Here is a 27,511-nt window from a genome sequence, read left to right on the forward strand (position 1 = left end):
GTTGGTCGAGGGACGGCGATGTGTGGCGAAGTGCGGCTCATGATTGGCCATGTTCGAAGGGGTGCGGCCACATGCGGCCACATGCGAGCCCCTTTTCTCCTCGGCAAACATCAGCTATGATTCGTCTTTCGTCCATCATCACATGCCTGACATAGACGTACCTCTCTGATCAGGTCGCAGCGGTTCCTTCTCGGAGTGCAAGTGCAAGAAGTCATTCGCCCTTGGCACACCGCTTGCCGAACCTTCCCAATTCGTGCTTAACCCGGTGTGTATGCCGATCGCTAGGCGCGGTAGGTCCCAGGAACACTCACCGGCCCCTTGACATCTGCATATCATTGGTGGAGTCAAACTTCCTCCAGCAACGACGGGGCCCATGAACAAAATAATTGGGCCAAACCAGAAATGAGGTATTTTGGATAACCTCAACCCCGCGTCGGATTAGAGGCAAGTGCTTCGATCTGGTGACATACTAAATAATCTCCTCACACAAAAGCTTGAATCTCTCTCTTTCAACCTTCATCACCTTTGTACATATTGTCAACCTTTTCTATAAAATGAAACTCTTCTCGACTTTGGCGGCAACTATCGCATTTGCCACAGTTGGCCATGCGCAGACACAGTACACTTCCACGGCTGTATCAGCAGTAGAAGCGGCAAGAGCGACAGCCCTAACTTTAAGTCCAACCAGCTCAATCAAAGGCAAAACGTTTGATCGGTTTGTATCCATATGGCTCGAAAATCAAGATTACGACATCGCAGCAGCGGATCGTATGTCTGCTCCCTCCCATCTCATCCCTCAAACTGACGAGAAAAGCTTCACTCAATTGGATCGCAAGCCAAGGCATCACATTAACTAATTACAAAGCAATCACGCACCCCAGCCAACCCAACTACGTCGCAGCCGTAGGAGGAAATACGCATTGGGTCTGGGAAGACTGGACCTTCCGCATCGACAGCTCCGTGAAAACAATCGCTGATCTACTGGAGGTTGCAGGGGTCAGCTGGAGTGTGTATCAGGAGGATATGCCGTATTCTGGATTTGAGGGGGATTGGGTCAATCAGCAGAATGGCGCGAATATGTATGTGCGGAAGCATAAGTAAGTATCGCGTGCCTTAAATCTCTAGCAGCTGCTAACGAGAGGGTAAAGCCCTTTCATGAGTTATGACTCTGTCACTTCAAATACAGAGAGACTTGCGAAATGCAAGAATTTCACCTTGTTCTATAGCGATCTCAAGGCGAATACTCTCCCGCAGTGGATGTTCATCACCCCGAATATGAGTTCGTCTTCCCCTTCTTCCTCATTTTGCTCGCCATTAATGTATTCAGCAAACGACGGCCACGACACCTCCGTCACCACCGCGGGCGCTTTCGCAAAAAATTTCCTTACTCCCCTGCTTTCAAACCAGAACTTCATGAAAAATACTCTCATCCAACTTAGTTCGTCTCTCCATGTTTTTTCTTTTTTCTTTCGAGGGCCGGAATTGACAAGAGAACAGCATTCGATGAATCTGAAAATTATTTTAATGATAACAAGGTCTTTACCGTGCTGTTAGGAGATGCAATTCCAGAAGCGTTGAAGGGGACGACGAATGATACTGCCTTCAATCACTATAGTATCCTTGCTACGGCGGAGAGGAATTGGGCGTTGGAGAATTTGGGGGAGGGAGATGTTGGGGCGAATGCTTTTTGGTGATTTGGACAGAGATAGGGAGGGGGAGAGGGGGAGAGGTGGGGCAGTAAAATGTTTAATGAAAAGGAACCTTGTTTCGGACGCAGTCGTGGGATCTTTTCTTCGAGAAGCGATAAGAAATTGACAGGCGCGTTGTGGCTCTGCAAACGCAGAGATGAGGTTGAGGTATATAAGAGGCGCGGCTCGACATCAAGTTAACTGATTCTGGATATTATTTCCAAATTCCAAATCGCCATCGTCTTTCAACAGGCGACTATTTTATCCTATCTCATTGTACGAATCTTGATATTGATGTATGTCTCGAATACTCCATACTCCCTTGAGTATTTGGAAGTGTCATCATATTGCCATTGAGTAAGCAAACAATCGTACTGTCCTTCACATGGCAACAACTTGGAATTTGACAGCAGAGACCGAGGTTTGACTCGACACTACGCAGTGAAAGGCAAGGTTCAACAGAAGCATGGGTCCAGGGGTAAGTGAGGGTTCCCTCCGTGGCATATGAATATCTAAACTAAAGAGCAAGGGAGTACATAATAGACTTTAGAGAGAGGAAGGGAGTATACAAGTTGTAGAAAGATGCAAGAGAATACGAAGATCACGGCATAAAGTGACAGGATTACAGGGAGGGCATTTATACTTTGACAGCACTTCAGTGTCTGTTTCTAGCGCCCTCGGGCACTAAATTGCCCTGTAATTCTGGGCCATTGCCTTACGAGCCTGGTATCAAAAGTCCGTGTTTTTAGCGATATATTTAGGCCTTGCAAAACCAAAGTCGCCCACTTCACTTCACAGTTTCACTATAACTATAGATTAAAACTTTATTTAATCCAAGCGCATACGATAAAAGAAGTTAGAATGGGTTTAGGAGGCTTTTAAACCTAATTCCAAAATATAATAAAAACGTTTAAAATAGTTATGGTTCGTTTCTTAGCGGAATGCCCTGAAAACACAGACTTTTTAAAAATACGACAAGGCGGGGGGGCAAGGGGTACTACACCTTTTTAAGGCTGCTTCCCTGTACTTACAAGGGATACCTCGCTAAAGAGCCCTACAGTAACTACCTATTTAGCGTCCAAGCGCTATCGTTGCTCTGCTAGTAGCGCTATTTACCCTGAAGATCTTGTTATACCTTGCGAATATCTCACAGTGCCTCTTGAGATCTGCTTAGGGCATATGGCTTGAGGTCGTAGGACCTTACTGCGGGCTCAACCCCCTAAATTATGTCCTGGGGGATGCCAAGGGCCTAAATGGTCTGTAATCCCGTCACTTTATGCCGTGATATTTGTACAAAATTCTCTTTCTAAGTTAGATTCAAATTTGATTCGACTTCCGATTTGACTAAGGAAACTCGATTATTAATGAAAAAAGCGTCTATTTCCGACTATTCATTGCATTATGACTGACTTCTAACAGTATTGAGGGTTTGGTTTTTATATAGAGCCGTAGTTGTGCAGCCCGAGTGATTTATTGACTTCGGTGGAGAGGGCCGACCTTTCCGGGATGCTTTATTCTAGCCAAAGATTGGAGCTCAGAAAATCATACCAAAGTAAGAACTACTCCCCCACCCCCTAAATAATTGCTAGTGTGTATGTCTTGAGCATAGGTGCGGGTAGGAATCCAGGGTGTTAGGCCGGTGAGGAAGTCCCTTTTGAGCTGGCTGAGAGCCACTACCGGGGTAAACGGTCTTCGTGAACCTTCTACGCACACCCCTGGCTTAATACACAGACCACTTTTTGCTCTGTGCAATAGATCCAAGAGCCCTCCAACCAGGCTTATAACCACTCAGAATAGGACTTCTGTTCCTCTAATCCATATTAGGTGCGTTAGCAATTATTTAGGGGGGGTAGTAGAAGTGGTTTTCCGCGCCTTCTGCATCATTTCTGGTTTTTTTGGACTTTACTGTGGACCGGAAATCCTGTGATTGGCTGTTGGTGTAATTGCTCCTTCCCGTGCAGTTGTGGCTGAGACACAACTTCAGCTGCCACTGCCTTTTCTTTCCCACTTCAACACATCATCACTTCTGCCCCATCATAGACTGTCCGAAAAACGGGCTCTTCTTCGTAGATCCATTTTGCTGGCAAGTCATGACATTTGCACTTGAAGACAGTGCCCAATCTCGTCTCTCCTGCCTCGTCTTTGATCTCGAGTTTGCCCCAGCCTCGCTCAGCTGTTCGCAACCTCCCTCTAGTCTGCAATCCCTGTAAACCATCAAGATCGCCCTCTGGGACTTGGTCTTAGTGGCGATGGCTGGACAGGATGCTCTTATGCTAAAAAGAGACCCTAAGTATTGTGACCGCTGCTGGTTCATGACTACAACTTCCGCTGGCCTTAGTGCACTCGATTCAAAGAAAGGCTACGATTTTTTTAACTGGCAGGAGTTGACGACAGTGCCGCCGCGGGATATGTGCTTGCAGCTGGATTTGGGGCTGTGGTAGCGAAAAGTACTGGAGCAGTAGGAAAATAAGCAAAACAAAGGCATCCGACTACGACGGCACAGGCCCTACCATTTGGAAATCTCGAACAATTAGGGGTATATCTTTACCAAAAATCGAAAGCTTTGGAAGCTCGTGCTGGAGTCTTACAGGTTATGTCTGGGTACCAGGATGAGACCCCAGCGCTTCGAGTGTTCGTGCCAGATGGTACGTGGCAAGAAATTAATGGGCTCATGGAGTTTTACTAATAACAAGCTAGAACAATGAAATGTTTAATTATGACCCCTATTCAGCCTGGAAGTGTCGATGGATAATATTTCGAGTGACTAGACAGTCCAGAAGGCTTAATCGTTACTTATAGATTGTGAAAAGAACCATCCAATTTGCAGAGGTAACGATGGAACCCAAAATCTGCGGAAGTTGTCCAACCGTGTGTTGGACGCCGCATCGACTGTCAAAGGCATTGCGGCACATCTCTATATATCAGAGCCAGAGGAGCGCGGAAGCTATGTTGCTTTGAGGTATTGCTGGGGGGGGGGGGGTCACAACAGTTTACGATAACTTCAAAAACGTTGAAGTCAACGATTCTAGGAGTTTCTTCAGACTGCCTTCCAAGGGCCATACCTGACAATATCACGGTCACGAGAAAGCTTGGTATGCGATTCCTGTGGGTTGGCTCCCTATGCATTTTCCAGGACAGCACAACAGATAAGAACCATGAAATTGCCACCATAGCGAGATATATTAAAACTCAACTGTCACGATTGCTGCAGCAAACGCACAGAAAGTTGAAGACGGGTTTTTGGAAGAACAACCACCATTGGATCTTTGCCCAATCCCTTTCCAACTCTCACCAAATGTCCTTGGGACCATCTACCTCGCCAATTAAGGGCAAGTTCTCCTTGGCTATCCACTCTTCAGTCGTGGCTGGGCTTGCCAAGAATTTGTCCTGAGTCGGCGGGTGATTTTGTACGACAGTTTCCAAGTTACCTTCGCCTACCCAGAAGCCCTGTTGAAAGGTCTACATTCCGGTCTTATAAGTTACATGAATATTACCGCAGATTTGTTTTCTTCGTTCTAAGGTAAGTTGGAAGATCGAGGCATTTTTCGGGAAATCGATCGCCCAGATAGATAGAAAAACTTGGTCGTGGAATACAGCCGTCGTAACTTCATTTACTTTTGAGATTGACTGCCAGCTATAGCATGGATTGCGAGAGAAGTCTCTCAAACCTGGAACGACGTTTCTGTTGCCAGCTTGTGGCGCGGATTTTTACTCGAACAGCTCGGTTGGGACAAGGCATGCGCGGCTTTGGAAGCTTCCCAAGTTTCTCTTGCCACCTAGCATGGCATTCTCAAAGCATTCTCAAATATTTAATGAGATAATTTTGATAGATGGAGAAGCGGCTTAACATTTTGGGAATCTGATCGACCACCAGGTACGATCTAGTGAAGTCTTACTTTCACCACAAGAATCGCCAGTAACTGAGATCAGGGGGGTTTGCTGCCGAACTTCGAGGACTGCCAGCTAATAGAAGGATGTAAAGCCTTGAGTGCAAGAAGTAATTTCGAATTAATACGCAGGCGCATGGAGCTAGTCATCGCAATTGGTTACGATAATTGGTTACCAACACAGCCCTCTGAACACCTCTGGACCAGTCACCAGTGTCTACCCCTTGTGTCCTGCCGATCTTCACAGGCATAAGCTCCCCCCTGGCGAGAGGAATTCGGCTGGGTCCCGCACCCATCGGTAAGCCGCATTTCAGGTAGACCGTTTTGAAAGTTAAATCCAACACTCCTTCCCAATCAAACAATCACGATGTGGCTAGACTGCACTCTATGTCACCCTAGGAAACCACCCGCGCGATATCCCTCCTATCATATTGATTCGACAGAACACGGAAGCCAAGCCATCGCGACCGGCTTACACGAACCTCAACGGGAAGGTTCCAAGTTGCACTACAGATCCTCGTGCTTGGCAGACCACGTGCAGGGTTGAGTGGCGATAACAAGACGGAGTTCGTCATAACCTGAGCTTTGACGTGGGAGGCCCCTAGACAATGATGCTGCGTTGGTGGGAATGAATATACTTAAAGGATACCTAGGTTCCCTCCTAAAACCATCCTAGGTCCCAGGCCCGAATCATTCCCGACAGTGCTCCCCCTTTTTGCACAGTAACCGGCAGGAAGATGAGAGCCTCAACACTCTTCAACTTCGCTGCAGCTGTTAGCTTGGCAGTTGCATGCGACTCGTGCTATGGACCTTCGTCGGAGGTTATCCATGAGCGGCTTGTTCGAAGAATGCAGCCTGAAGCCCAGGATACCACTATTGGCCCAAAGGCTCCCTTGGAATGGGGTCAATTGAACTTCATGCACACGGTCAGATTCACTCTATTATGTATTCCATTCTGCAGCTAACTTTTTTTTAGACCGATACTCATGGTTGGCTTGAAGGTCATTTGAAGGAACAGAATTATGGAGCCGACTGGGGAGATTTTGTTTCCTTCTCAACTCACATGAAGCACAAGGCTGGAAATCTTGGGGTGGATTTATTGCTTGTTGACACCGGTAAGTTTTAATATTGGCTAGAGTTTCAAAATACTACCTTGGATCAGATAGTTGCACTTTTTATCTGGAGAGATTTATGTGGATTTGCTGAATCCTGATGTAAGGCTAACCTCGGACTTCTCTAGGTGACCTCCACGATGGAAACGGACTCAGCGATGCTGCTCTGCCAAATGGAGTTTATTCTAATCCCATTTTCGACGAAGTTGACTACGATCTATTGACGATTGGTTAGTCTACAAATAAGCCTCTGAGCATTTCTGACTATATTTAGGTAACCATGAACTCTACGTGGCCGAAGTTGCATATGAACAGCGAGTTATTCCCTCAGCAGATCTCTCCTGAAACTGCCTCCGTCTCTGCTTGTTTTTTGAAATTTTGACTCCGAATCTGACACTTCCTAGCTTCTACAACTTCAGCAAAGTTTGGGGCGAGAAATACGTGACTAGCAATGTCCAGATTGTAAACCCCGCAACCAGTCAATTTGAGTACATAGGCAAGCAGTATCGGTATTTCAAAACAGAACATGGTAATACCACCTTTATACCATGCCGCAGGCCCCTACTAATACACATCAGGGCTCCGAATCATGGCATTTGGTGTTCTCTACGACTTCACTGGTAACTCAAACGTATCAAAAGTGATCAAGGCAGTGACCTTAGTTCAGCAACAATGGTTCCTTGATGCAATCAATTATCCAGAACCCATCGACTTGTTTCTTGTCATTGGGCACAACCCAATCAGAACCACCGATTTTGCGAGCACCTTTAGCCTGTTGCACAACACTATCCGTGCTTTACGGCCCAATGTCCCCATCCAAGCATTTGGTGGACATAGCCACATCAGAGACTTCCAAGTCTATGATGACATGAGCACTGGTCTTGAATCTGGTTAGTATTTCTCATTCTTGCAGACGTTTTCCTAACATCTGTAGGCCGCTACTGTGAGACCCTAGGTTGGGTATCCATGTCCGGAATTAAATCATCTTCATACACCGGCGTGATGAAGCCTCACGGAGTTACAAACCCAAGCCGGCTGGCCATGAACACATCCACGTCAGGAATTGTCTATTCCAGAAGATATTTGGATTAGAATCGTCTCACATTTGAATATCACGCCACCGACTCGCAAGCCAGCACTTTCGACTACCACAGTGGACTCCGAGTCACTGGTGAAATCACCGATGCGAGAAAGGAGCTCAACCTGGCATTACTCTACGGCTGCGCTCCTCAGACCTGGTGCGCCTCATGTCAACCATTTGAATCCTCTGGAAACATCTTCAGCCTGGTATCTACGGCTCTTGGCGCAGTTGTCGTCAACTCTTCACGATCTACCATCCCTCGTATTGTGATCGTCAATACTGGCAGCATCCGGTTTGATCTTGTCAAAGGGCCTTTCACCTTTGATGATTCTTTTATCGTCAGCCCGTTCACAGATGCATTCCAGTACATCAATGTTCCCTATGCCCTAGCCAAGAATGTTTTGAACTCCTTGAATGGCGCCCCTTTGAACGACAAGCGTAACTCTGCAGGCTCTGACTGGGGATACGTCATGCCTCAAGTCAAGGATTCTTGCATGGATCCTATCATTGGTTTTATTACTGAAGAGAAAGGTGAACTCAAGGCCCGAGGCCACACTCGTCGCCAAACCGTCGTAATCCCAGGTTATACAACGAAAGACGACTTTGGAACTGATGGAGATGATACGCCGCATTCCAAGATTCCATCGTACTCGCAGCCAAACTACGCCGCAGGAAACGCCTCTTTCCCTACCGATGGTACAACACCAGCTACCGTCGATGTGGTCTTCTTGGATTTCTTCGCAAGCACAGTAGTCAGCGTGTTGAATAAACTAGGAGGAACATACACTACCGCAAATGTGCAATATTATATGCCGCCAACCTATACTTCACAGAATTATTTACCTGAGTATGCCAAGAAGTATTGGCAGGCGAATGTGCCGAACTGCCCTGTTGGACAAGGAGTGGGGTTTCCGAGCAAAAATTAGTTGGCCTCGTTTAAGGATGGGAATGAGGTATTGTTACTGGTAACTTAGTCTTATATGATAATGATGAATATAATTGATCGGGATTTTTTTGTTGTCCTCGATTCAGAACATAGTTAACTATTGATACGTTTCGGCCTCGCTTATGAGGCAAGCCCCTTTCTGCTCCTCGCTTGCCGAGCCTGAAGCCCCTCCACCCGAGAAGAAAATGCCGTCGGGCGGACTTAGTCCTCGCACCTCCGCACCTCTCTCATCAATTTCTTTGGCGCTGCCGGCCGCCAGTGGTCAGCAGGATACAGAATTCAGGGGTTGGTCTGGCCTGCGCCTAACAGTCAGACTGACACGCTGAGTCTCCCTTGTCCACAGCCGCACTTCTGATACCGCTCTACAGTACATGTACTTCGTACTCAGAGTCTGTCCAACCAGACTTCACACCAATCAGCTCTCATACGCTTTCTCAAAATCAATCATAATCTTCGTAATTATTCGTCAACATGTTCATCGACACTCCCGGCGGTTTTGTAAGCCATAACTTCGACTTCGTCATCATTGGCGGCGGAACTACTGGTCTAGCTCTTGCTGCTCGGCTCTCTGAAGATCCGGATACTACTGTAGTCTGTTGGCGTTCTTGAAGCTGGCAAAAACTGATTCTCTGAACCCAATATCTTAGTTCCTGGCAGTAAAGAAATTCCCAATTATTAATAAACGCCTAATACTTGCAGTCGCATTCAATCTTGAAGGTCACCCTGACTATGACTGGATTTTCGGCTCCATGCCTCAGACTGTTCTGGGAGTCAGCACAATTTTCCTTCCTCGGGGAAAGGTCCTTGGAGGTTCCTCGGCCATTAAAGGAACCGTGACAGTGTACCCATCTCTGGAGGACATTGATCACTGGAGCAAGCTCGGAAACCGTGGCTGATTATCTGACCACCTGGCTCCGTTTTTCAAGATTTCTGAAAGATTCGATGGTCCTTCGCGAAAGATTGCTCAATTCTATCAAACTAAGCAGATCATTGATCCTGAACTCCACGAAATTCATATTCCGAATGCTACTTCCTTTCCGGTGAACAAAGAGCTGGCGCCGATGCTTGGTCCAGACATTTGATACTCTGGGAATGAAGATGACAGAAAATTCGCAGTCTGAACGAAGTCTGGGTGGATTTACGTAAATGATAACTTCTGGGGTTTGGGAACTAGAGTTGACAGCTGCAGTAACTTGGAACAATCGATCCGTCGTCTTCCAGAAGAAGCTACCCCGCCACAGCCTACTAGGCACCAACATCAATAGACCAGACTTGACTATGTCAACTGAAGCGCAAGCCAACAAGACCATTCTCTCCTGAGCACATGGCTCGGCACAGGCGTCTGGTGTCAGCTTTACTTCCAAAGGAAGTACGTATCAGGTGAAAGCGAGGAGAGAAGTTTTACTCTGCGCTGGAGCTTTCCAATCGCCACAACACTCGAACTTTCTGGAATCGGACCGAAGGAAACCTTTGACATGATTAAGGAGCAAAGTTATTGTCGACAATCTAAATGTTGGATTGAATCTCCAAGACGACCAGCCATTTGTGCCCACAAGTTGGAAACCTGAAGAAGGCATCCTCACACTTGACAGTCTTCAGGTACCAGGAGCAGTAGACGGGGCGTTGGCGCAATTTCACTCCAGTCAGAGCGGTTTTCTGACTTCCTTCATTCAGTTATCTGCATATTTGTCTTACGAGCAGACCGGCGATCAAATTTCCGATACGAACCCAACTTCACCATCCAGTAAGTACAAGATCCCCTGCTTGCACAAACAGCTCGAACTCCAAAAAGCAGTACTCAATGATCCTCTCAACACCACGGCCATGCTGATCCTACTCGAAGAAGGATTTTCGCTCCCCGGACTGACAGGAACCCACTTGCACAAACAAACAACCCTAGCTCCTGGTTCGTTCTTGAGCGCTAGCGCCATTCTCTGCCACCCCCTCCCTCGAGGGCCCGTACACACTGCCTCGAAATACCCGACCGCAAAAACCGCCAACTTATTACGGCTACTTTTCAGCACCATCGATCTCAAGATCCTCGAAGACACATATTTCTTCATGCAAGACCTTACAACCAAAGAACCCCTTGCTTCCCTCCGAAAGACGGTGGTAAGGCTTTCTACCCAGGCTATTGGCACCAGACGGAAGAGACTATTAAGGATTGGTGCAAGGCTACGCTCAATACGACCGATCATGCAATGGGGTCGTGTTCCATGTTGCCGAAAGAAGAGGGGGCGGAGTGGTGGATGACAGACTCAGAGTTTATGGTGTGGATAACTTGAGGGCTGTAGATGCTAGTAGTATATTTCCCACGACCATTCGGAGCAACCCTGTTACCACGGGGTATGCAATAGCGGAAGACAGCGGCGGTTATGATTTGGAATCATTGGTCGGCGATCAAATTTCAGGAAGGGGAATGGAAGGGACATAAACGCGATGCGAGTGGGGGGAGTATTAACAGAAAAGGTTGGGGAAATAGAAACAAACGAAGTTAGATCTGGGAACAGTTCTGCAAGAAGGACATGAAGAATGGGAATAGGATAGGGGCGAGAATTTGGAAGTGATTTGTCTCCCAAATGCTACAAGATAGGGTTGTAACAAATCAGAAATCTTTAACAATTGCGGTATATGACTGTTATAATTGGTCTGAACGTGGAGAGGAAGCATTTGGGGAAACTCCTCAGAACTGGCAAAAATGGAAGATACGAGGAACTTGAACTCCGTTACTCGGCTCCTGATTTGGAGCGGGCGAGTCACGTGATTTGACCAAGAGGAGCACTATTTTCGAATGGATAAGTCCAATTATAAATCCACCTCACTGGGGGATCAAAAGAAAGCAGCAGTAGCCTGTGCAAGCATTGAGTAGTGAGGTAACCTCCTATCTCGCAATTCCGTAGACCAGTTGTTCCCTACCCACGAGGATTTGGAAAATGACCGAAGGATGGCAAGATTGGTTACGAGATGAAGGAGGACAATGGAGCTACCCCGTAAGGTGTTTCCCCAGGTGCATGCCCTGGGATTTTAGTGCTGAGTGACCTCATCTATCACGGTGAGATTTCAAGCATAGCCCCGGAGTTAGCTGCATGATATTCAGGGGCTCGCCTAAGCCCTCGCTAGCGAGTCATATTTGTAACGCCCGCCGCGGGCAAATCACCGCCTCGAATTCCTCACCAGAACCTTATCAGGTCAGCCTTATCGCCGCGTCGGATGCTGGTATCCACCAAAATCAAGAATCCTTGCCCAAGAACTTCTCCTCATAATGGTGGCACGCGCCCGCGCCCGTCATGTTTCTCCACGCAAAAGAAAATCCTGCGTCGGGAGGCTTCAGCCGCGTGAACGACAATGGATGAAAATCCGCGACCCTCGAAACGAGCGAGGAAGTCTTGCGAGAGATGCAGAACGCGGAAACAGAAATGTCATGGCTTTCCTGTCTGCGCAAACTGCGCGAATGCGAAAGAGCAATGCATCCAACCTCCTTCCGCAATTGAGGAGTACAACAGGTGATCCATCTCCCGGAGACAGTCGAGCAGAAACTGATTGTAGACAGTGGTCCGAACCAAGCTCTCCTCGAACGCATATCATTCCTCGAAGGCCAGCTCTCGGCGTACACCAATGGCCCTATACCGGAGAAACGAGAAACCCCGCAAACCGTGTTTGAAAGACAGCCTCTTGTTTCGCCGCTGAATTCCGAACCCTCACAGCAAACAAGTAGCATTGCTGATATTGTTGGATTTCTGAGTCTTGGAGGCGAGCCTGCTTATGTTGGATCTTCATCCGGATTCTCCCTGGCAACACACCTCGGACAGATGGCAAATGCGACAGTCTGGAACAAAGCCTTGATCTCGACCGTCAATCAGACGCAGCCGAAAGCTATGAGCATTGCCGAGTTGAAGAGGAACAGCGCTGGCCCGCCGAACGATGATATGGGTGCCCGGATCATAGATACATACTTCACCAGAGTCCACCTCAGATACCCTTTCCTGGACCGGCAGGATATACTAGAACGCCATGCGAATAGATTTGTGCAGAACAACTCGAATCCGAAAGATCAATATGGCACATTCAAGATTTATATGATATATGCGATTGGCGCCACGATGTTGAAGTTGACGGAGCCGTACGATTATACCCCGCCAGAGAACTTCTTTATGACTGCTCTGCAGTACATTTCTGCTGCCAGGGAGTCCCACTCGGTACATAACATCGAGGCCATGACCCTCTTAGTTCTATACAACCTTCGTTCCCCGTCAAATTCTGGAATCTGGTACATGATAGGGCTGGCAATGCGTACATGCGTGGATTTGGGCCTTCACAGGGAAGCACATTATGGGAACGTTGCTCCGTATGAAGGGCAATTGAGGCGCCGTTTGTTCTGGACGGTGTATTTCCTCGAGCGGGTCATTGCCGTCTCCGTAGGACGCCCATACAGCATCGCGGATAGAGACATCGACGTGACACTTCCGTTGGAGATTGATGATAGTGTCAGAGATGACAGCCTGATCGCACGCACCTTAGCGGTTTCGCCCAGTCCTTCATTCCAAGCATCCCGTCCGTCTTCGAATATCACTCTCGCGGTACAATGTTTCCGGATGAAGAAACTGGAGTCACACATCCAGGGCGAAATCTACAGAGTTGACCGACCGATTTCAAGCCTGGTATCAAAGATTGGCCCTTGCATGAAACTTCTCGAGGATTGGCATCGTGCCTTACCGCCATCTACACCCTACGAATCAGACTATCTAAATATGCATTACTACAAAGCAGTTCGCTTGCTACTCCAACCATTTCTGATGATCTTGCCACCAGCGGATCAACGCGTGGCTCTTTGCTTGCAGGCATCGGGCCAAATATGTCAGATCTTCAAGCGCCTACACCAGCGAGATTCGTACGGACACTCATTTATCGCTCTGCACTCCGTCTTCATTGCTGGCGTCACTATGTGCTACTGTCTCTTCATCTCCCCAACACTCTGGACCATCACCGTGTCCAACGATCTTCGCGCTTGCTCCTCAGCGCTCTTCGTCATGGCCGAGCGCACGCCTGTCGTCAAGAAATATCGCGATGCCCTAGAAAATGTAATGAACGCAACAATGGAGTTCCTCGCTCGTGCGCCAGCAAAACCTAACCAAGACCAGGCGCTGACCTCACCGGTGCTGACACACGGAAGCATGGCTCGGACACCACAGCAAACTCATCATGAGCTATCTAGTGTGCTCACCGATTTCTCACCAGGCTTCACGGGAGCGGCGCAGGAGAGTTTTGTTCGTGGAACACCGAAAGCAGGCGCTACTCCAGACATCGGTGGAGATGGATATAGCTCCTCTTTCATCGATGAAGGGAGTGATGTGTATGGTTATATGCCGCGAGTGCAGGCACAGGCAAGCCCTGGCGCGGAAGGTCGTTGGGAAGGCAGACAGGGTGAGCTGGGGCAGATGGATGCGGAGTGGATGCTGAGTCTTTGTGAGGGTGAGGGGTTCAGTTTGCAGATGTTGAATGAGATGATGAGGTTTGAGCCAAGTTTGGGGGCTTGAAGCTTCATCTTAGTAGATGTGTTGCGGTAGTATATATTAGTCGATCTAAGTTTGATCTCATTTTCTCGAAGGCAATATATAGAGTCAAGTCTCTTTGTACTGTGCTGTACAGACCTAGTTTGGTACTTCAAAAGTCAATTTCAATATTCCATCTATCAAGCAGCTGCTGGTGCCCCAATATGCGCCCGGCACTTCATCAGCGGTTGGATGTTCTCCCCAAACTTGTCCATCCCAATCAAGAAATCATCGAACGTCAACATTATCCCCTTCGTGCCAGGAATCTCAGCAATCTCATCCAGCATCCCCGCGACTTTCGCATATGACCCCACCAAGGTCCCCATATTCAAATTCACCGCTCCTTCAGGAAGGTTGATCGTCTTTACCGTCGCATTACTATCAGCCTTCGTATCCTTGCTCCCCTGGTCCGCCATCCAAGCCAACGCGTCAACATCCGCTCCATCCCTATACTCCTTCCACTTCGCTTCGGCCGCCCCATCCGTCTCCTCCGCAATAACCATAAACAACACATACGCACCGCAATCCCTGCCCGCCTTTTCACTTGCTTCCACAAGTCTCTCATTACCCTCCTTGATATTCGTGGGCGTATTAATCCCACTGCCCATAGCAAAGTTGAAATCCGCGTACTGGCTCGCGAACTCCAGACCTCTACCACTTTGTCCAGCTGCCACGATTTTAATATCGCCTGATGGTTTGGGGGACATCTTGCAGTCCGTCATCGTGAAGTGCTTCCCTTTGAAATTCGATACTCCGTTGGCCCAGAGGTCTTTCATGACTTGTACGTATTCAGTAGCGTAGTCGTAACGATATCCGAAGTAGGCGTTTCCAGGCCAGATGTTCATTTGACTGTACTCTGCTTCCTGCCATCCAGTCACGATGTTAACTCCAAACCGTCCAGGAGCAATGGAATCAATCGTTGTCGCCATTCTCGCTACCAACGCCGGAGGAAGAGTCAGGATCGCGGACGAAGCGAAGAGTTTTATCTTCGTGGTGACGGCGGCCAGACCAGCCATAAGAGTGAAGGATTCGAGGTTGTGGTCCCAGAACTCGGTCTTCCCGCCGAATCCACGAAGTTTTATCATGGACAGGGCGAAGTCAAGATCGTAGGACTCGGCCTTTTGGATTATGGCTTTGTTGAGGGCGAAGGAGGGTTGGTATTGTGGCGAGGCGGTGGAGATCAGCCACCCATTGTTGCCCTAAACCCCAGAGTCTCGGATCAGTATTGCTTCAAGTGGATATAATTGACAGTTGAGACAGCGTCTTTTGAGCAGTTCGCTCTCGAGACACATTTGTCTTGTAAACAGTTCGTAAGGCATGTGAGATGGGAAATGAATTTTGCAGAAATTGAGACTTACGATGGGGATGAAGACCCCGATTTCCATTTTTGGAGTCATATTGGAAGGGATTTTGGTGAGAGGATGAAGACTTGGTTGGAGTTAAAAGTGAAGGAGTGAAAAAAAGGAAGATTTTATGAGAAGGAAGAATTGCAGGGTACAAGAAGCTTGAGCTCAGAGCTCACTTTGCACCTTGCGATAGGTGACGCGCCAGCGGAGCTCCGATGCGCTATGGCAGATACGAGTCAGGTCACCCATCTCGGATACTTGCCGACGGCAGACACTTTTCTGCGCGGATGACAGTATTCGATTAAGTGTTCGACCGCGGGGAAGTGAAGAGTGGGATCGATGCTGGGCGAGATAAGGAGGACCCCACCGAGGTTGATAAGCGAATTATTGCACGTGATCACCACCCCTTTTTTGCTCATGTTTTGATTCGCGTAATTAGATTTCGTCATTGCAAGCATTCAAGCAACTGTCCTAGATACCAGGGCACGCGATGGCCCTTTCTGGGCGATTTTCAACTTGCCGACATCTCGGTCTCGACCAAGTACCTGAAATCTTGCTCCTCGGTTCTGACAGCGTCTACAACGTCCGCGAGTTCTCTGCCACCCCTCGGACTCCCAACAAGAAGGTTCCTGGGGTTCATGTAGTAGAAGTCCGTAAGAAATGCCCAGATACTAGTCTTGATTGCTTCTTCTATCACTAGAAGGATGAGGAGAGTGTTGAGTACCACGAGGATAATGTACTTTCTCTCTCCAAATTGTATAGCTTTGATCGTAATAGACGCAGGAGCTAATTGTGTGTCATTTGCCACCCTTATTGTACACTAGCGTAGCAGGTAAAATTATCGTCTGCCATAGCCGTAATGGAATTCTCCAAGCCGCCTAGGACTGCATTATCTGGTTTGTTTGTTCGCTATCCGGATTTAACACATAGTTGTTAATGCTGGTTTTAATAGAATTTACTATTAGAGACAAATATAGAGTTGTTTGATCTGAGGCCACCATTTGAGGCTGCCAAGTAGTGAGGAAGGTCAGAAAGCCGCTCGGTTCGATGTCGTACTTTGCGTCCCAGTTTCCATTTCTAGCCAGTTTGACGGTAATATTGCGATTGACCATATCCACTGTAATATTATACAATATTGACTAAAAGTCGATATCGCACTGTGTGCTGTTCAGGAAAGCATTCTAGGATAATGATTTCGTTAGCAATTGCTTCATATAGTTGTTTTCGTGAGACCTGGCTATTGAGCTACTGTCGAGAGAGCAGTCATAGATTGGTCGGAATAAGAAAACAATTTCGTTCAGGACCTGCTTCCCAACTTTTGAATGCTAGCATTTGGTCAGTATTCGAACACCAGCTTTCGTTTATTAGGAATTTTAGTATTTCGCAAATATTTGTATGTTAGTAACTGATACCAGCATTCGATTACTCACTAGTATTTGCTCCTATAAATTTCGCAGTTATTTTTAGAACTACCTACTATAAATAGTTCTAAAAAAACTAAGTATTTGAATACTAGCTTTTACCCTTTCTAATTACCTTTATAACGCTTCTTAATACATAATATTTTAATTATTATATAAGTATTACACTTCTCGTATAATTTTTATTGTGTTTTGCCTTAGTAAAAAAGTTACAATTAATATAAGCTAGGCATATCCTCTATATTTAACGCCCCGATAACGTCTTTGTTCCCCGCCGGTGCCTCTGCGGTAAAATTACGCAGTCAACATTGTAATCCCAAATATTTCTCCTGAGTGCCATCCTGGAGTGCTCCTTGCGTGATGCATAGAGAATCCAAAGTCCACGGCTGTTCTGTTTATTCGAAAACATTGGAGACCTGAGTCGGAGCCGGGCTCGCAACATTGAAACTGGTGAGAGGTTATGTATTCAAGGTGCGAGGGCTTGAAAGCTCTCTCGTACCGCTCCTCATCTGAAGAGAGGCTTAGGGCCCGTTTCGTACAGACGCACGTCTTTTGATTGCTGATATTCGCTAACAACCAAATACTAGTGTTCAATACTCGATATTAGAAGCTAGCTTTTAATAATTTAAAAAGGTTTCGCAAAATGCAAAACCTCAATAACTATTGTAATTGCGGAAGTTTCAGAGTAATCTCCGGTAATCTTAAATTTTAAGGCTTACATTTCTTTAGTAATTACTCCCTATCCGTTATGCTGCGGCCAGCCTTGGGTTTTGCTTATAATTTTTCTCTCAACTTCAACTTCAAATACCTTTCCACAAACAAATAACGGGTATAAATATTCCTATACACTTTTAGAAACTTTTTAAAACTATATATAGAGCAAGCTTTGCTTAAATTTTATTAATATTCTAGAGATTAGAAGGAGTTGAAAAAGTAGGACTTTTGATGTTACTTTAATTTAAGCGAAACCCAAGGCTGGCCGCAGCGTAACGGATAATTATAAGATATTATAGCCTAATATTTATTTGTCTTCTAAGGCAAATGTAATTAATTTATTAATTACTTTATTATAGCTTTCTTACTAAGAAAGAATTTAAGATTGAAATTATACGAGAAGCGCGATATTTATATAATAATTAAAATATTATGCCTTAAGAACTACTGTAAAAGTAATTAGAAAGGGTAAAAAGCTAGTATCCAAAAGCTAGCATCTTCAGAACTACCTACTATAGGTGGTTCTGAAAAACTGCGATTTGTATGGAAGCAAATGCTGGCACTCAAATGCTAGCAATGGTTGCTAGCATGTAAAAAAAATGCGAAACACTTATTTTTGTAATAACCAAAAGCTAGCATTTGGATACTGGCCAAATGCTGGTGTTTGAGGTTTACGAAACGGGCCTTTAGATAATCGGAAGGAAAGCGGGCAAGGGTATTTAAAGTTCCCGGAGAGGGTTTCAGGACAGCCGTAAAGGAGCGGACATGGTTTTGAAGATGATGCCACAGGGGTGAAAAGGTGACCAGCTGAACGACTAAGGAATGACCTGTAAAAAAGGCCAAGGTTTTGCTCCACCGGAAATCGGGCCGCATAATGGGTGGTGAATTGAATAGAAGCCAATACTTAAAATTGGAGGCATTTAAACGAGGGTAAAGTGAGATATCACCAGAGAGGGATAATTCACGTGGTGCTCCCCATATTAGCGCGGCTATTGGCAGGCTTTATCAGTGGCCTAAGTTTTTCTTACACTGAAAGCCATTAATTTCGAGTGGAAGATAATATTCGGGCATGTCAACTCTGAAATTCGAACTTGATCATAGCTTCGAGTCTTCCTGGAGCAAATCCACGGCATTCTTGGCCATTCCCCTGAAGCCATCGAGTTAGTCTCCTCGAGCCTATCTCGCTGAGGCTACTCACCATGAAGCCTGAAACCCTGCCCCTCCCGCCCCATAGTTGTGGATTACCACTGCTCCTCCCATAATTACTCTCTCGATTCGCGCGCCTCCTTTTCGGCTTGCTGTTAGGGAGGTCAGGGATATCTCTGAGCTGATTTGATTCAAAACTTACGTCTAAGTCCAACTCCGTGTTGAATCACTTTCAAATCCTCCGGCCGTCCCAATTCCGGTGCCAGAGCACAGCATCTCCTCTTGATGTCTTCTGCAAATTCCATATTGACCTCTCCGCTCCAATCATTGTCGACTCTGCAGCCACCGAGTATGACTCCTCCCCCAGGGTTTCGAGGAAATACGTATGTGGTATCCTTGTTCACTCGCTGAGGGGAGCGAAAATACATTCTCGTCATCGGAGTTATTGGGTTCTCGACCAGCATCACCTAGGTAACGGGGAGTTAGCCATTGCCCCTAAAGATTGCCCCCAGAAATTTGGAACGTTGTCTTCGAGTAAATCATGAAGCAGCCAAAAATAGGGAAAAGGTTTTCCCCTAACACCTACCTGACCCTATTGCTTGTCAGCTTTATTCATCCTCGAGGCTTAAACACAGGAAACGAACCCTTGTTGGATACAGAAGTCTGTCTTCCACACCCTTCAGATTGTACGATCCCAATCCTGTACAGTTGAACACGCTCGCCACACTGGAGAACCTATCAAACACCTCCTGTTCCCGAAAAAATCGGAGTTAGCATATTCTTCCAAGTATTTCCGGGAGTAGAATCTTCCTGGAGCTATTGGATACTGTTACCGGCATGTTCTAGGAAAGGTTGGGACATTCTACATACCCTGGAACCGAAAGATGGAGGGATACCACGAGAACTTGGGACTTACCTGAATATCATCGATACTGGCACGAAGGATCTCAATCCCCCTTTTCAGCACTTCTCCTTGCAACCTGTTCTAGTCAGTTCTTATCCTCGCTTTGAAGAAGGGGACCATCAAATCACCAAGGCAAATACTTCTGCACATCAACCACAAAACTCCCACACTCAAACCCAAACACACTTCCCTCCGGCTTCTCCTCCTCCACAAACCTCAAACCCGTCAAGCTCTCATACCAAATCTTCCCCCTACCTTCTCCCTCCACGCTCAAAACGCCCGCATCTTCCATGTCCCGATCAAACCAGGCTCTAACCGGCACCTTGTTGATCCCCGTCTCGTTTCCTTTTCCATCAGCTAGTTCTCCGAACTTCTCATACGTGACGCGGTCCCAGCCCTCCTGTCTCCCACCGTCCGTTGCAACGCTCAACCAATTGGCTCCAGCCCAGGGCGAGCAATAGTCAACTGACCTGTCGCCTGGGAGGTGTTTGGCTATGATTATGATGTTTGAGTTGGGGTAACGGGTGGAGAGCTCGAGAGCTGTGGTGAGGCCAATGACACCAGCACCGAGGATGACGTATTCTGGAGTTTGTGACATTTTGATGAAGTGGAAGGGTTTCCAAGTTGAGGCTGAAGGAGGAAGAAGAACACGTTCAAGCGATTTCGTGAGTTGAGGTAAGGCAAGAGTGGGTCGGTCCAAGTGGGGACCGAGCAAATCAGATGTGGTGAGCCCCGGCGATCCCCTGATTCACATACCACATATAACCTAAGGACTAGAAACTCTTTGCGTATACTAAGTTAATATTAGGTATTAAAATAAAGAGTTTATTATATATATTTAAATCCTGGTAATATTTCTATTTCTATTTATATATATAATGGGAGGGAAACTGTAATAAAACAAAAACTCATATAAAGAATGCCAGAGAGTAAAATGTAACTAAATAGCAAAATAATAAGAATAAGAGTATGCGCAGTAAAGCAGAAATAGTATACGATTGCAAAAGTGTTAATTGATTATTAGGAAAGAAAATTGCTTGACTAGAACTCTGGAAAAGGCCAGCACTCTTATATATTACTCCCAAGTTACATAACAGCAGAAAAGTCCGTGATCATGTGACTACAATACAATAACTGCCAAAACAACATGATTTTTATGGAGTACGACTTGCCGTACCACACAATATGTACGTGATCCTCGATATTATAACACGGAAAACTGGAGTCAGAAGGGATAGCGAAGAAGGATAGTTCATTATACTGTAACCAACCCCCTTATAGTATCAGGTGAGGGATAGCAATACGAAAAGCACACCAATACGAAAATCGTACCAAAATTTGTATGGGAAAACCGCGCAATTTGGGCTATAACAACGCCTTAATTTTTTAATCTTAAAATTTAATGCTCAAATAGATTTAGGCTTTGGAAGTAATTCCCACGAATTAAGTACTTATTAAAAGCTCTAAAAATAAGAGCGTGAAAGGGCGTCTTTTTTGGTGGGGGGCTGGCAAAATCTCAGATTTTCGTACTGGTGTGCTTTCGTATTGCTATCCCTCACCTGATCAGCGTGCTAAGCGTGAAATCAGGTGACAACCGCAGAACGATTACCTTATCTGTCTAACCCTCTCTCCACAAATTCTATGATACGAGAGCAGGGCGTATCAAATTTTAGGCCTGCTCACGCATGGTTCGGTAAAATGCGGCCCCACTCGGACAGCTCGTGTCAGCCGCCGTGTCGGCATGTCCGGGGGCCCAGTGGGAGGGAAGAAAGGGAGGCCGTGTGATTTCTGGGAACTTCCCGGGGCGTCTTGCGGTGTGCGTTGGATATTGCCCATTGCATTATCCATTCGTAGGAGTCAATTTTTTTTACCAAGCCACTGAAGCCGCCAACGCGCATGATACTCTCCCCCCCCCCCCCCCTAAATGTTTGCTAGCGGCCTCCACTGCCCCAGTTTTCCATAAGGTACGATTTCTGAGTGGTTCGAGCACCTGGTCAACCTTTTACCACAGGGCAAAAAGTGGTCTGTGTATCAAAGCAAGGGTGCGCGTAGAAGGTTCAAGAAGGCTTTCTGCCCTGGCAGTGGCTCTCAGCCAGCTTAAAAGGCACTTCCTCACTGGCTAAACACCCTGGATTCCTACTCGTACCTATACCCAAAACATACGCGCTAGCAAACATTTAGGGGGGGGGGAGGGTACGATCATACGAGATAATTCCTTTTACCAAGCCACCGGGACATCCTCCGGTTCCCAACCGACCCGTCTGAAGTCTGGCATGAGCAAAGCTTACAAGCGAAACGGTTTCATTCGCCCGGTCTTTGTCGCGTCCACGCCAGTTGATGTTTCATCGCGCTTTGGATGACAAGGAAAGAAGCACACGCGGCCCCGACGGGCACTCTCGTTTCTGCAGGGACGTCGATCAGAATTATGGAGTTTTGTGGAGTGATATAGCTTCTGCTTCTGCTTCTGCTTCCCCTCCTGCTCCTGCTCCCGTGCACCTCTCCTCTTGGAAAAGCAATGAAGGTATCACCAGCCATCCACAGACACAATTCTGCATTTCGTATCATGGTTGCAGGTTAAGTAATGTCGGATGCCAATCGCAACCGACAAAATGGCTTCCACTCTCCTAAGTCAACCTTCAACTCTGCCTCCACCTCCACCTCCTGGTGCCCTGCCTCCACCTCCACCTCCTGGTGCTCCGCCTCTACCAAATTCGCCTGGCACCTCTACCACACCCATCAATCCTGCCACACTGGTACGCATGTTGTTCACTAACGTCAACCACTCCTAACCTTCGCTACAGATGCAGTCGCGCGTACCTGAGTTACTGATTGTCACAATTCTGATGACACTATGTGCTACTGTTTTTGTGCTCGGTCGATTATACTCAAGACTGGCACTGACTCGAAATTTGGGATATGACGATATATTCTTAGCTGTGTCCTGGGTACGTCCCAGGCCTCCTTTCAAAAGGACGTGCTAATTCGCGCAAAGGTACTAGACATTGTCCTCACGGTTCTCATTTGTGTCCTCACCAAGCACGGCGTTGGGAAACATGTTATTATCGTTCCGTTGTCAAGCGCACATTGGATACAGATCTTGGGATTTTCCGTCCGAATGGTCCATGTTGTCGTTCTCACAACTACGAAGCTCTCCATCTGTCTCTTCTACCGCCGGATTTTCCAAGACCGACTGAACAATATTCTCTCGAGCTCGCTCATGGCTTTCATGGTCGTCTTTACGGTCGCGTTATTTATCGAAGGCTTCTTTGCCTGTGAATATGGGGGTGCGTTTTGGGCCCCCACAGGATGCGGACTGGCTTCCTTCGCGGAATATTCTGCTTTCTTCATCTATGGATCGGCGGCATTGAGCGTTAGTGCAGATTTATTCCTCATGGCTTTCGCTCTCTGGAGAATCATCCCGCTCAGCATAGCCAGAGCACAGAAGATCTCATTATACATAATCATCTCACTAGGTTGGGTGGCCATCACAGGGTCTTTGGTCCGGGCAATTCGTACTGGCGAGACGTCCCAGAGCCTTGATCCGACGTGTGAGATCCCCCGTCTGCCTCCTCCCGCACTTGCTGACTAGAATGATGCAGGGGCCGCATTTGAAATAGATATCTGGGCGTCAATCGAAGTCAATATAGGGTTGATTTGCGCTTCTGCACCGGCCCTTAAACCATTGATCCGAAAAATCTTTCCCAAATTCCTCGCATCCACTGTCGAACCCATCTCCGGCGGAAACAATATGGCTCCTATAGCCACAAATGGCTCTTCCCAAGTGACTCAACATTGTGGCCGAGTTGGTGCTTTAGAGTTTCGCAGTTTTTCTACCTCTGGTGTAACACACACACAACAATCATCCACGACCAGCTCTAGGGCCGTCATTGATAGAGAGAAGATGAACAGGGAGATTGGTATAACGGATCTTGAGAATGATGAGGAGGCATTAGATTACAACACTCATCTATCATAAGCGATCTCCTTCTCGTTCATGGGCCAGTGTCAGTGGGCACATTCAGTTCATGAATAGCCGAAGGCTACGACAGCTGCAACATTCAAGGGAAGAGACGGAGTTGAAAACGGTGGCGCAAATTCAAAAATTCGTTGGCTTCAGTTGACGATGCACGCATCAATAACGCGTTTCGACATCACACCAAAACGGGCAGACTTCGGTACGGAAAAATCCACAACGCCAAATTTCCTCCAGCCACACGGGGTTATGACCCAAAGATGTGGTCTAGACATTCTTGGGGTTGGCTCTGGGAGTACCCAAACATCTATTGAGCCTGGATTGTGGGGGTTATCAAAATCCGCATGTTGTGCCCGAAGCTGCACGATTATCCTAACAACATGGCATGAGGGGAAAGTTTCGTCGAGTATGTGACTTGCCACTTTGAGCCTATAGGTTGGAAACGGCCTTTTTTTTTTTAGACGATTTGGAGTGGGCACAATTCTCAATGGCCGCGTTAAGTGGCCACCACACAAGATGTTGTAATCATATGGGTCCTGAGTAACGTTTGGAGGCAACTCAAGCTGTTGACCTAAGGCGTATCCTTATGGTGGGGCTGCCCCCTCTGGAATTTCATGGAAAAGCTTGAACAGTGGGACTGGACTAAAGTTCGTTTGGTACCACCCCTTGCAAAGTTGCAAAGTTGAGAGAGACGGTGGCGCATTTGAGGGGATGTTTTGTGCCGATTTTGTTGAGGGAAATGGCTGCTGAAGTTCGGAGAGCTGAGTTGGTGGGAAGCATGTGATGTGTTACATGAGACGGACGTTTGGTCTAATTTGACTACGAATGGGAGGGTTTGTTGCTTCCGCAGAAGGTGCGTACAATGAAATAATAGAATTCTAAAGGCATGACCGTCCTTTGGGCAAGGATGCCGAGCACCAAGTCTCACAACTCATTGATCTCATACATGTTCAAAAACATCTACCTTAAATTGAAATGCACCGTAACCATTCAATGTCCATCTTCCTCCATTCTCCACTAACCCCCACACCGTCTACCTGCCATACCTCTTCAACTTGTTAAACGTGCCACCGCAACCACCCCCTTTTTTCTTTCCTTTTTTTCCCCTTTTAACGTGATTTATTAGTTTTCAACTATATAGCACGGCTTATATAGACCAGACGGCCCATATAAAGCAGCAGGTCAGCTTTTTAAGAGGAGAAACTAGCAAAACTCCCCCCCACTTCCATATCATATTCCATTATAACCCATAGTCTTCCCTAGACAGGTATCCGGCTCCTTGCCTCAGAAAGAAACAAACAAATACCCCAGGTCCCTCTATCTCGTACGTATATCTTCGCGCAAAAGGCTTTCTAGACAGACAGTAGTCGCCTCAGGTCCTCCTATCCCAGGCCCCCTCTTGCGTATAAATAGTTGTATATCCAGACATTAACTAGTATTCCCGGTAGTCTGTTCACGGCTCCCTTTCTTATCTAACCAAAATCCTCCCTGTCCTTCTCGTAGACCATAACCATAACCCGCCTTTTTCCCCTTTATATTTTCGCTCGGCCCTTTCCTCCAGTCGTGGGTATGTATTTGAACGAGTTACGATATACAAGAGGAGGTCGAAAGTAGAGGGTTGTATCGTGAAATTTTTTTCTCGGATCTCGATCGTGGGTATCGCTCGCAGGTGATCGCGACGGCGTCGTCGGGGTCTCGACGTCGAAGGTCGTGATTCAGTCTTAGCCCAAGAGCATGAAAGCCCTTGGTTTCCAGCCTGCACTGCGTGGAAGTGCTGAATCGTCGCAGGCCGCAACCACCCCTTTCTCGCGCAAAAATTCGGCAACATCTTCCCTATCGTTCCCGGCGGAAGATATGCAGCTCCTTTTGCTACCAAACCCCCTTCCTTTATTCCTCCTCCTTTTCCCCTCGGTCTAATCCAGGCTTGGCAGAAATACCTAATTTCTGGTATCAATAGGTATTAATGCCAGAATCGTAAAGTATCGATACTATTGATAAAGTATTGATTCCCGGAACCTAATTCCCCCCTTTAATTGCAATTAACTTTAGAACCACTTCCCTTATAAGAAAACTTTTGGTAGCGTAAATATTCTACTTAATTTAGGCTTTCTATTTAGCTACTTATCTTATAGTTTAGACTAAAACTCGTCTCAATGCGGCTATTTTAAGCAAAAAATAGCTTTTGAGATTTTCGTGAGGCTCGCTTATAATAAGCATTCTAATAAGAGATATGAATATGATACTAAATTCACCGAATACAAGGGCTATTTTAAAATTTAGATAATATTAACTTTTATTAATAATATTAAGTAATTCCTTTAATAGAAAAACTAGAAAATGAAGAAATTATATATAAATATATTATTATATATTAAATAATAAATGGAAGAGATAATTTTAGGCTAAGTATTAATTCGGTATTAATATATACTGATTCTTGTAATACCTAACTAATACCATCTAGTATTAATACCTTATTAATACCAAAAGTATTTTTACCAAGCCTAGTCTAATCCCAAGACCTTCTAATCAAGTACGAAAATTACGGTATAAAGTATTGGGAATACAGGGCATTATTTTATAAAGGCTACTAAATGCCTTATAAGGTCTTACTTTAATCTTCCTATAGCTAGTCCTAGCCCCCTATAAGCCCTATAAGAGTCCCCTGAAATGTGGCTTACCTTACTAAACCTCTAATTTCAATTATTTTTTAATTAGTTTAATTCTATCTATCTAATATATAATTACTTTCTCTTAGCCCTTATTCCTATTTTCTTTATACTTATTTCCCTCTTCTAAATATATTATCTTCTTTATATAATTAGGAATTACTATAATTTACTCTTAAATCTTACTCTAGGGAAGGTCTTCTTAGTACTTCTTTTACTTTACTCTCAGCTTCTTTCTATTACTAGTAAGTTCCTGCTTAGTAATTTCCTTTTTTATCTAAAACCAGGCTTTTTTAATTATATTAAGATTAGATAAGTTTCCTAGCTAAAGTAATTTCATAATCTTCTATAGATTATAAATCTTTCCTTAATAATATAATTTATAAGGTCCTATATTATTCTCTTATATAATAATATTAGGATAATTCTTTTAGTATTTCCTTATAAAGGGCAAGAGCTTCTTAATTAAAATTTTCTTTTAGTATTAATACTAATTAATCTCTCTTCGTTTATTCTTTATAATAAAAGTACTAGTTTTCTTATTATACTTCTATACTTTTCGTATTTCTCTAGAAGCCCTCTTATAGGCCTTCTTCTAATCCCTAAGCTATTTCCTTTATTTTTTTCCTACTTTTATTTATTAGCCTTCTTAATTAATAAATTCCTTATATTAAGATTAGCTTTATAATCTTTTTTCTCTTATAAAGTCTTTATTTCCTATATATAATAAGGCCCCTTTTTATTATAAAGAAAAATCCCTAAAATATAAACTTAGAAAATCCTTTCTATTTTCTTTATATATAATACTTATTATATACTTCTCTAGGTAATCTCCAAATATATTTCTTTTCCCTTATTTCTCCTAATTAGATAATAGTCTTATTTATAAAAATCATATCTTTCTAATAATTAAATATTTAATATTTTCGCTTTAAGTACTAGGCTAATTTCTCTACTTTACTAAGATTATTTAAGCCAGGCTTAACTATTAGTTTATACTAAGAGTAACTTATATAAGTAAGAACCTTTTATATAGTTCTAGATATAACTTTATAGCCTTCTTTTTTTACTTCTT

The 27,511-nt window shown here is 45.5% G+C and overlaps 7 protein-coding genes across 7 annotated transcripts; 5 read left to right on the plus strand and 2 right to left on the minus strand.

Moving 5' to 3' along the window:
• Positions 1 to 608: 608 nt before the first annotated feature.
• Positions 609 to 1,694, plus strand: K444DRAFT_500748 (phosphoesterase; the record flags this gene model as incomplete). Its single annotated transcript, XM_024873344.1, has 5 exons — positions 609 to 768; positions 815 to 1,097; positions 1,149 to 1,279; positions 1,328 to 1,438; positions 1,498 to 1,694. Coding segments are annotated over 5 exons (882 nt in total), but the record flags the coding sequence as incomplete, so codon positions are not given.
• A 4,584-nt stretch (positions 1,695 to 6,278) lies between these two features.
• Positions 6,279 to 8,732, plus strand: K444DRAFT_703282 (uncharacterized protein). Its single transcript, XM_024888064.1, has 8 exons — positions 6,279 to 6,501; positions 6,552 to 6,690; positions 6,816 to 6,917; positions 6,962 to 7,005; positions 7,123 to 7,216; positions 7,266 to 7,577; positions 7,622 to 7,742; positions 7,824 to 8,732. Exons 1-8 carry the CDS (start codon positions 6,313 to 6,315, stop codon positions 8,692 to 8,694), a joined length of 1,872 nt encoding a protein of 623 aa, XP_024742391.1. The 5' UTR covers positions 6,279 to 6,312; the 3' UTR covers positions 8,695 to 8,732.
• Positions 8,733 to 9,185: 453 nt separating this feature from the next.
• K444DRAFT_625066 (glucose-methanol-choline oxidoreductase) lies at positions 9,186 to 9,610 on the plus strand (the record flags this gene model as incomplete). The annotated part of the gene is made up of 2 exons (XM_024882473.1): positions 9,186 to 9,305; positions 9,362 to 9,610. 2 exons carry the CDS (start codon positions 9,186 to 9,188, stop codon positions 9,608 to 9,610), a joined length of 369 nt encoding a protein of 122 aa, XP_024742392.1.
• A 2,305-nt stretch (positions 9,611 to 11,915) lies between these two features.
• Positions 11,916 to 14,248, plus strand: K444DRAFT_659707 (uncharacterized protein; the record flags this gene model as incomplete). The annotated part of the gene is made up of 2 exons (XM_024886378.1): positions 11,916 to 12,217; positions 12,261 to 14,248. Exons 1-2 carry the CDS (start codon positions 11,977 to 11,979, stop codon positions 14,246 to 14,248), a joined length of 2,229 nt encoding a protein of 742 aa, XP_024742393.1. The 5' UTR covers positions 11,916 to 11,976.
• A 155-nt stretch (positions 14,249 to 14,403) lies between these two features.
• On the minus strand, positions 14,404 to 15,648 carry K444DRAFT_640377 (putative pyrimidine monooxygenase ruta; the record flags this gene model as incomplete). The annotated part of the gene is made up of 2 exons (XM_024884492.1): positions 14,404 to 15,462; positions 15,622 to 15,648. The coding sequence occupies 2 exons, from the start codon at positions 15,646 to 15,648 to the stop codon at positions 14,404 to 14,406; spliced, it is 1,086 nt and encodes a 361-aa protein (XP_024742394.1).
• A 2,992-nt stretch (positions 15,649 to 18,640) lies between these two features.
• On the minus strand, positions 18,641 to 20,426 carry K444DRAFT_608080 (putative D-amino acid oxidase). The gene is made up of 7 exons (XM_024879302.1): positions 19,923 to 20,426; positions 19,807 to 19,870; positions 19,535 to 19,639; positions 19,477 to 19,482; positions 19,093 to 19,357; positions 18,943 to 19,042; positions 18,641 to 18,891 (listed from the first exon to the last, which is right to left on the minus strand). The coding sequence occupies exons 1-7, from the start codon at positions 20,390 to 20,392 to the stop codon at positions 18,840 to 18,842; spliced, it is 1,062 nt and encodes a 353-aa protein (XP_024742395.1). The 5' UTR covers positions 20,393 to 20,426; the 3' UTR covers positions 18,641 to 18,839.
• A 1,977-nt stretch (positions 20,427 to 22,403) lies between these two features.
• K444DRAFT_625070 (uncharacterized protein) lies at positions 22,404 to 23,770 on the plus strand (the record flags this gene model as incomplete). Its single annotated transcript, XM_024882474.1, has 4 exons — positions 22,404 to 22,547; positions 22,596 to 22,739; positions 22,787 to 23,342; positions 23,394 to 23,770. The coding sequence occupies 4 exons, from the start codon at positions 22,404 to 22,406 to the stop codon at positions 23,768 to 23,770; spliced, it is 1,221 nt and encodes a 406-aa protein (XP_024742396.1).
• Between the last annotated feature and the right edge of the window lie 3,741 nt (positions 23,771 to 27,511).

This window comes from Hyaloscypha bicolor (assembly GCF_002865645.1).
Source record: "Hyaloscypha bicolor E unplaced genomic scaffold K444scaffold_16, whole genome shotgun sequence".
Classification (NCBI taxonomy): domain Eukaryota; kingdom Fungi; phylum Ascomycota; class Leotiomycetes; order Helotiales; family Hyaloscyphaceae; genus Hyaloscypha; species Hyaloscypha bicolor.